This window comes from Vigna angularis, chromosome 2 (assembly GCF_016808095.1).
Source record: "Vigna angularis cultivar LongXiaoDou No.4 chromosome 2, ASM1680809v1, whole genome shotgun sequence".
In the NCBI taxonomy this organism is placed as follows: Eukaryota; Viridiplantae; Streptophyta; class Magnoliopsida; order Fabales; family Fabaceae; genus Vigna; species Vigna angularis.
This window is the reverse complement of record NC_068971.1, coordinates 37,264,639-37,274,444: the sequence shown is the minus strand read 5'-3', so window position 1 is coordinate 37,274,444 and position 9,806 is coordinate 37,264,639. Positions and strand designations below refer to the sequence as shown.

The 9,806-nt window shown below is 29.3% G+C and overlaps 1 protein-coding gene across 1 annotated transcript; it reads left to right on the top strand.

Moving 5' to 3' along the window:
- The first annotated feature begins 385 nt into the window (after positions 1–385).
- LOC108327761 (uncharacterized) lies at positions 386–2,495 on the top strand. The gene is made up of 3 exons (XM_017561459.2): positions 386–708; positions 1,479–1,743; positions 2,058–2,495. Exons 1-3 carry the CDS (start codon positions 471–473, stop codon positions 2,290–2,292), a joined length of 738 nt encoding a protein of 245 aa, XP_017416948.1. The 5' UTR covers positions 386–470; the 3' UTR covers positions 2,293–2,495.
- The last annotated feature ends 7,311 nt before the right edge of the window (positions 2,496–9,806 follow it).

Below are 9,806 nucleotides of genomic sequence, written 5' to 3'. Positions count from 1 at the left end.
TAACTTAAATTTAATTATTTTTTAAATTAAATTCATTATTTTACCATTTTATATTTTAAATTATATTTATTTAAATTCAATTCTTTAATCAAATTAGTTATTTAAAAAAAAAGACACACACACGTACACGTATTTTTACTAGTTGTTACTAAAATAAATTTGTAATCATAGAAAAGTTAAAAAAAATGCATTTTTCGCAAGAATTTAAAAGAATTGACGGGGAAATTTCGAACACAATCTACTTCAAGTAAAACTTAACTTTTTGAGATCCATTTCTACCCATTAGGTAAATCAGTGCTTCATTTGTCTTCTGATGACAGTAAATCAGTGTTTACGTAGTGTATATCAAACAGAAAAAGTATATCTATTATTCTTATTTTTTTGAATTTTCTTTCCAATCAAATATCGAGAAAATCTATTGGTAAAGAAACTCACAACCAATAACCAATCAACACGGATTAGGGGCGGCTATGGGTGAATCGTCGGAAGATTTCTCGGTGGTGGTTTTGGCGTCGGACCTCGGCGTCGATGCGCGACCCTTCCTTGAACATCAACAGCAACAAGAAGAAGAGAATTGGCATGACTGTTCTCAATATCTCTTCCCCGATGAAGATTTCTCCGATCTCGATCAGTTGCAATTCCTCCTCCTCCAAGGCACCGACAAAAATTCCAACCGCATTCTCCGCATCGTCGGCAAGTACTTCCCAGGTATTTTACTGTTTCCTCAATCAACTCAACTTAATTAATTAACTAATTAACGTGCTTTCATATTTTAGGGTTTCTTCGCTGGTTAAGATGTGTTTTATGTTAGAATATTAGGTCTCTTTTGGTTCTAGTAGTTTGCTTCACTAGTGAGATTTGATGTGTTACATCTAGATGTTAGTCAAACTAGTTTCTGTAATTTTTTCGGAAAAACACTGGGATTCAGCACTTGAATTATAGAGTCACGAATTCGTGGTCTGTTACGCAATAACGTTATTCCACCTTCTTATTTGTTCTTCTTTTACATGTAAATTTCACTGTTGTTTTCGTTTGATCTTCTATTTATGTATTTCTGATGTTTGGTCCGCCGTGAGGTTGTCTGGCTCTGTCTAGGAGGATAAGAACACAACTCTATGTCTCAAACAATGAGAAAAAAAATGGAGAAGAGAAAGAAAGTTAATAATTGAATTAAACCTCTAGGACTCACAAAGGGTGGCTCAAGTGCTAGTAGCTTGGGTCTTTAAGCATATTAGAGGGGTTTGATTCCTAGCTGTGTGAATAGAGCAGCACGTGTGAAGAGAGAAGAGAGAAGTTGCACCTTAATATGTACTCGACTGGTTTCATGGTTTCTGGCTATGGGGATACGTTGCTTTCAAGAAAAAAAGAAGCTACAGCGATGTAAATCCCTATTGTATCTTTTGGCGAAGTTGTTTTGAAATCTGTATTACTTCTATTCCATTGATTTGGTATTGAAGTGCTTTTTAAATGGTGTGCAGCAACTGTTGTAAGTGCAGAACGACTGAAGAGATATGTGTTTCACAAGATCTGCAGCGAATTGCCGGATGAGCCATTCTGTATTGTTTACATGCACACAACCGTTCAGAAAGAGGATAATTCCCCTGGTATAACGATCTTAAGGTGGATTTATGAAGAACTTCCTGCTGATTTCAAGGACAGGCTTCAAATTGTGTATTTCATCCACCCTGGCCTTCGGTCCAGGCTAGTCATCGCTACTGTTGGCCGCCTCTTCTTGAGTGGAGGGTAACTCATCTTCTATTGACTCTTAACACAAATGAACATTTCAAAGCATTGTATAAAGGAGTATAATTTAGGTTGTATTTGGATAAACTTATAGGAGAACAAAATTAAAAGTGAAATGAATAAATTTCTTTAGTTAAAATTAACTTTAGCACTTCAGCTTTTGAAGAAAAAAATTAATATATTTACTTGGCTTATGCAAGTAGGGTCATAGTTGTATTCCAACATTTATGATTTCGTCAGTTACATTGATTGACCCACTATCACTTGTTACACTAATCCTATTTTGATTTTGATTCTCTTTGTTATTGATATAGATTATATTGGAAGATCAAGTATGTAAGCCGGCTTCAGTATCTCTGGGATGATATAAAGAAAGGAGAGATAGAAATACCGGATTTTGTGAAAAATCATGATGATATTCTTGAGAATAGACCACTCACAGATTATGGTATTGAACCTGATCCCTTTCACTTGACTGGGATGCCTTCATCTACCTACTCATTTGGAAAGTACGAGGAGAGATGGGCGGGAAGGGATTATGTGTCGTAGTATGTGTATTGCCTCGTTTCATGAGATGAACCTGAACCTTTGTACAGAATGAATGTGGTATTTGTATTTCTGAAACTCATCTTTGAGTTTCTTTGTTTTCGGTCGTGGAGCTAAACCTGACTGTGTACGAATAGAACTACATGTTTTCTATGCCACAAGAAATGTATTTCTGTAGATTAATCTACAGCATAATTCCTTGTTCATATGTTGAGATACTTTTGAATTACTGCTCCCCATATGGTATTACTGGCTCTGGTTTGGCAAGACCCGACTGATGCGTCTTCTTAACCCTTGTTTTCTGTCACCGGAATATGAATGATGTATTTTGAGGATACTATTCATCTTTCTATCGGGCTAATGGTGGTTTATCGGGCTAATGGTGATTTGGCTGGTTACTTCACTATGTCCTTTCATTGATATAATTCTTTTTCATCCGCAGTTTCTTTTCTTTCATCCATTTTTTATTTGCAGAATCAACCAACCTACTTCATTTATTTTTCTGATTGATTTCATTACACTTATTTGAGTATGGGAATGTGGGACGAAGATTACCAAGCCTGAAAGACGTTAAGTTGTACATGATAACATTGGCGGGTTAGCATATTTGCTTTATTTATGTGCAGTTGTCAGAGTATTAAGCAACTTTTGTGATCTAAGCATTAACATATTATTGTAAGAAGTTTTCATGGAATGTGTAAATATTTATTCCTATAGTTTAAATATTAATTAGTATACTTTACTCAAAGTGCTATGCCATCTTTTCCTTTTGAACACACAAGATATATATTGCAGAGAAGCAAACCTGCAGAGACATTTCCTAAGCACTCTGGTATAATCCATACAGACATAGCAGCAGGAAAACCCTTACCATATGTTTATACACATGCTTACTTCGGTACATGTTTCAAACTTAAGTCTTTTAAAATAACAAATCAATAACTGCATATGAAGTGTATTGTTTATTTTAGAATCTTAAATTTATGACATGGTTTGATATTTAAAAAACGTCTTAAAAGTTGAAAGAAAATAAATTTAAATTGTTTTTAACTTTAATTTTTTATGTAATGTGAGATTATTAGATATATTAAAAGGATAAATATTTAAGTTGTATTTTCAAGAGGGAATAACTTCTGAAACTCCATTTTCATCATATTAAATGTCAATAATCAATCAAAACATCTCATATTCAATGATCCTGGATAAAATCTAAAACTGCTGAACAGCTCACAAACAAATGGCATACTACAAATACCAACAAGGACTGAAATATTAACTCCGTTGAAACCATTCTTCGTCTTGGTCACATATCTTCCTCTATTTTGGTTGAATTCTAAGATCAAGAAATAAAATATAATTCAGTATTTTTGGAAACAATAAGAAAAGTACCATATATCACATGTCACTTATTTTACATACATTATACAATAAAAGTAATCTACGTACATATATTCATTAACATTATTAATTCATACCCTTCAACTAATAATAAGATCAAGTTAAACAAGTAATTAAATAAACATAACCTACTTTTTAATCCTTACAATTAACAAAAAACATTCTATAGAAAAAATTGAAAAACATCGGTTTAGTGTCATCACTTTGCTTAAGCCATATTTTTTAATTGAAACTTGATTTCTTTTAAGTATCATATCACTTAACAAAGGGAAATTGTTCGAATGAAAATATTTTACTTAAGTAAATAGTTCCAAATTTGAACAATATTAGCTCACTTGGGTGAGAGCTATGGATATAAGAATTTATAATTTGGAATTAAAAAAACTTCGATTTATAACATATATCAACTTTCAACTCAAAATTAAATGCAATTTATCAGTTTCTATAATAGAATCCCTACTCTAAATTAACAGAACTCAATTTATTATTTTAGATAACAATTTTCAAGAATATACAACAACTCTCAAATTATATTTATATTTTACTTATTTATGAATTAACTTAGAAATACCAATCAATCAAATTAATTTTTTCGAAGATAGATTATTTCAATCCAACGTATTATCAGATCAAATTATTCATATAAAAAAATCAATCATCCACACAGTCTTCATAACAAAAATCCATTATCCATTGGAGATTTACAAGTATATATTAAGTCATCAAGTAAACCATTCACAATCTCGGAATAGAAAAAAAAATTATAAAAATTACTAGTTTTTTTCATTTATATATTTTGCATGTAAGGATATATTTTCATCATTTTATCCAATTGCAAATTATATCGTAATTTGAAAATTTTGAACAAAACTAGCTTCTCATATCTTGAACTTCCTTTAGAGATTTAGAAAAATTATTTGAATCATAAAAGCTCTATAATAATCTCAAGATTCTAACTCTAGTGAAAAAACATCTCAAGGTTAAGTTAGAAGATCAAATCTCTCTAACGGTTGACACCGTTAATTCTGTTAGAATTATTGCTTAGAAGCAGTAATCTTTAAGATTTTTTATGTTTTTCAGTTTTTCCTTTTTTCCTTTTCCCCTTCTTTTAGGTTTACAGATTTCCTTTTCTACATGTACATGCAACCAGACAAAGCTTATTTTCACAGACTCAAGTCTTTTAAAACAACATCGTTGGAATTAAAAAATGCATACGAAGTATTATTTGTTTTCAAATCTGAAATTTTTGACATGGTTTGATATTCAAAAGATGTCTCAAAAGTTGAAGAAAGAAAATATATTTAAATTATTTCTAACTTTAATTATTACTTTGTATGAGATATTAGAAATATTAGAATAGTATAAATTTAAGTTGTATTGATATTTCAAGTGGGAACAACCTCTGGAACTCCATTTTCATGATATTAAATGTCAATAATCAATCAAAACATCTCATATTCCATGATCCTGGATAAAATCTAAAACTGCTAAACAGGTCACAAACAAATGGCGTACTTCAAATACCAACAAGGACTGTGATTTATTGAGAATAGATGATCAGTAATAATAATACATAGATAAAGTATATTAGAACCACTTGATTACAGGGTAAAGCAAATACATACATGATGAAATCCACTAACACTCAAACACTATCAAACAAGGAAAGAAGCAGTAATATGCCAATATAGTATCCTGAACTCTAGTTCAGCAGCATTCTTCACAAAGCCAGCAGCAACACAGAGCGAAGAGGCTGCATCATAAATAAGAATTTTCAACAACAAAAAAAAGATATCAATCGAATAAATTTAAATGCTTTCTGATAAAATATGCTGATCTGATCCAACTCCAGGTCATAGTCTAGTATTCTGGTAAACAGTTTATGGTGTTTATGGAAACTTTAGCGCATATATATTAATTCATTTCTTGGTCAAACAGTTATAGATTATAGTACTTATCGTTATATATCATGTTTTCCATGCAGAATATATAGCATATGTGAGTGTATTAATGTAATCATTATGCAATTCAGTAGATATGCTTACCATCCCTCGATGAAGCCCCTATCACCTTTCTTCTTGGAAGCAGAGAAGAACTTTCTTTTGGCGGGGGGATTCTCAGATGGGTATCCTGAAATCATAGGAAAATGAAAAGTGAGTTATGTAACATCTTCAAGTTAAGTAGGTTGTGTTTGTGCATATTTGCTACAAAGAAATTAAGTAGAGGAACCTAAGGGAGGTTGGTTTCCCTGTGTCTCTGCCTTCTGCATTTTGCAGAAATAATGTAAACTGTCTTCTGTAAGCACTTTTGATTATACTTCAATCAATGTCTGTGTCAATATTGAGTGGAACTGTATAATGCTGATCTTTACACTCCTCAATATGTTTATATACTTCCACTACTGATATATATATATATATATATATATATATATGTGTGTGTGTGTGTGTGTGTGTGTGTGGGGAAGAGAGAATTCTCTGTGTGAAAACAGTATCATATCACTTATTATTTAGTTTTTTGAAGAGTCCAATAGAATTGTGGAAAAGAAAGGTTGATTAAACTGTGCAAGAATTTTGATAAGAACTTTTATCTCTTTGTATGAATTTGAATTCAATTTTTCTTACATCAACCTTTTCAATTTGATGGATAATCTTTTAATATATCTTTCAATGTCCAGAAACTAATCGATTAACTGCAATTGAAACTGTCTGTAGTTCGAATTTGGACAATAATTCTCTAAATTTCCATTTTCGAGTGTTGTGAATAGTTTTTTTTTTCATGAATTTGAACATAATTATTATAGAAATCACCAAATTTGTTTTAAGTTAAATCTTTAGTTCAGTTTATATTTGTTTATAATTTAGATTGGAGAACCTTTATCTTTTGTAGGTGGTTTTGTCTAATCGTTCACACGGCCTTTTGTGAACTTGACTTTTCGGAGTGAATGTTTTGAAATGCCACTTTCAATATTAATAATTCCGAACTTTTCAGTTTTCACTGCATATTTCTGTTCTTAAATGGATTCCTATTAGAAAAGAACACAGAAACAAGTTGAGTCTAGATTGAAAGACAAGTGAGATTTATCTAAGGAAACAAAATAAAAGTAGCCCTTTTATTCTTTTTTTACGGATTCTGAAGTTTGATCCTTTGCTTAGCCCAAAGGACAAAACAAAAAAGCATTAAAGAGCACGTTATAGAAGAATAAAGGAACATAAATGCCTAATATATATGCTTATTTTGTCAAACATTTTATACTTGTTTGCGTATGAAAGCCACTTAGATGGCAATAAATTTCTTTGAAGAATATATTCCTTACAACTATGGGGAAGAATTCTTTTACTGTCTTCATCGTGATGAATTTTCTGTGGGCAGAATATGTCAACAATTTAGACATAATGTTAGGATTTAATTGGTGAGAAGTGGCCGAGGTTCATTCCGTTTTTCGACAAAAGCAAAATCAGGATCAGTATTAGTGATAATTAAGGAGATAAACTTGTTTTATATATATGTTTACATGCAAGAAAAGGACGTGTGGAAGATGAACTTTAATAGTTTTGTTTAGAGATTGATCTTTCATATTACACTTCATTTGAGATCAGCATAAAGTTTCACATCGACTAAAAATAATATCAATTTATAATATATAAATGATAAGAAAGCTTATGTCAATTAAGAAAGTAACCATCTCTATTCCAATTTTGACATAACAAAAGAAGATCTTCATAGAAATCACAACAATATTATTACATATGATTATAAGTAAAATCCTTACTATGTAGAACTACGTATAGAATTACGACATACACTACATGAAATGAAATGTTGCTTTCGATATTAAATTGTTATATCATTAGCAATCCTATAAATAAAATCGAGAATGTTAAATTCTTCACTTTTGTAAAATTATTTGATAGTTTTTTTTGTATCTTAAACATCTTTTGTTGTAACTAAGAGGGATAGTAATAAAATACTAATCGAAAGGAAGGAGTGACTTAGCATTAAATTGTGTTTCTTATCTTAATAGAAAATAAAGGATATAATTATGAATTATATTGTATACTCGTTATAAGTCACTGGTAGCGAATCTTCTATATGTATTTCCCTTAAAAAATCCAACAATGATATTAAATTTGATATTTTATGTTGGTGATTGGTTTAGACAAGTAAGTGAAGATCCTAAATTTAGATTCTTAGAAAATTCTCATGACAGGTATTTAAAACAAATATTGTCCTATTAAGATAAACAATATTCAAGTAAAGTCATAATAGAGAGATGTATTAATATAGAAAAGATTCATGTTTAAGAAAAAGACTCTTAATACTCTAATTGTAAGTTTTAATCTCATATTAAATAAAAATGGAAAAATTTAATAACAAAAGAAAACCTACAAATTCGTTGTTATTAGGAGGTACTATAAAATTTCTTATATATAAATTTATTCCATGTCTCATAATTGTTAAATATTCCTTGTGTATCTCCTTAAAAGACTCAAAATAAGTTTAATTTCATAACTATTTTATAATCACCTATACAATAAAATCTACCACAATAAAGGTAAATAATAACTCCTATAAAACTGCAAAAATGTTAAATAAAAAATTTCAAAGTAGCTCAATTAAAATGTGATTTAAATAAATAAATATGTTGTTGTGACAAAGTGTTACGTTAATTAATAACGAATTAGGAAGAAACTATTTAACTTAGTTATAAAAAATTAAAACAAGTACTTTTTTTTATATATTCTAGTTTTTCATTTTAAGTAAGCCGTACTTAACTTTTCCAAATTAAAAAAAGATAAAAATAAGTTGTTTTTATTTTAAATACAACTTGTTCGTATTTAAAAAATACAAGAAATTTTTAAAATATAAAAAATGTGAGTGTGTCATTTACTAAAAATATACATAATATTTATGTCTATTTTAAAAGAGGGGATGCAAACATCCTTTTGTTAAATACTAGAGAGATACTAATATATAATTTTATTACAAATATAAAATATAAATATCTAATTTAAAACAAGAAAGATGAGAACGACATTCACTAGAATCTTGAAAGAAAATTAAGGGTGTAAATTTCATTTGTTGCCATAGGTTTATTTGGATCCAAGTGTGCGTCGAAATATTTTAATTTGTTGTGGGTCATTTCTTTCTACACCCTTATAGTTTCTTTATATGTGTCCCTGAGGGCTTTAAAAGACTAAATTGTCTTCCTTAAATTTATTCTTTACTCTTTTATCCTTGTTATTCCCTTGTTCGTGTAAAAAATAATTTCTAAATTATACAATCTATAAGTATTTTTTGAAAACAAACTAATTTTTTTTCATATTTATTAAGAGTGTAGAAGGAAAATATAGTGAAGAAAATGTGCAAAGTTTTGTTATTTACTAACTAAAACTTGGAGGTAAAGGATGGTTGGTAAGTGGTCCAAATGCACCATTCTTTGTCTTGGTCACGTATCTTCCTCTATTTTGGTTGAATTCAAAGATCAAGAAATAAAATATAAGTCACTATTTTTGAAAATAATAAGAAAATTTTTCTTGTCATTTATCTTTCTAAGATTTTCATGCTCTTGCTCATTTTCTTGAACTTTCTTCATGCACTCATTAGTGGTAAAGCCTAGATATTCAGTCAATATATTTCCATCAATTAATATTCACAATATATTCAAAATAAATAATTCTTCTCATACCATTTATCACACGTCACACTCATTTTACATCCATTGTCGAATAAAAGTAATTTACGTACATATATTCATTAACATTATTAATTCATATCCTTCAATTAACAATAAGATCAAGTTAAACAAGTAATTAAATAAACATAACCTAATTTTTAATTTTTATAATTAACAAAAAAACTTTCTATAGAAAATTGTAAAACATTAGTTTAGTGTCATCACTTTGCTTAATGTAACATCCCAATTTTTATAGTGTTCAACTAATACAGATATATATCACATTTTTAATAAAACAAAACAATTGACTTGAGAAAAAACATATAAACTATTATTATAATTATCCAAAAATAACACACACACACTTGGCTTTCTTAATACAAAATAAAAATCAAACTAGACATTTATTTTAAAATTTTGTTATAAAGATTAAAAATCGTTT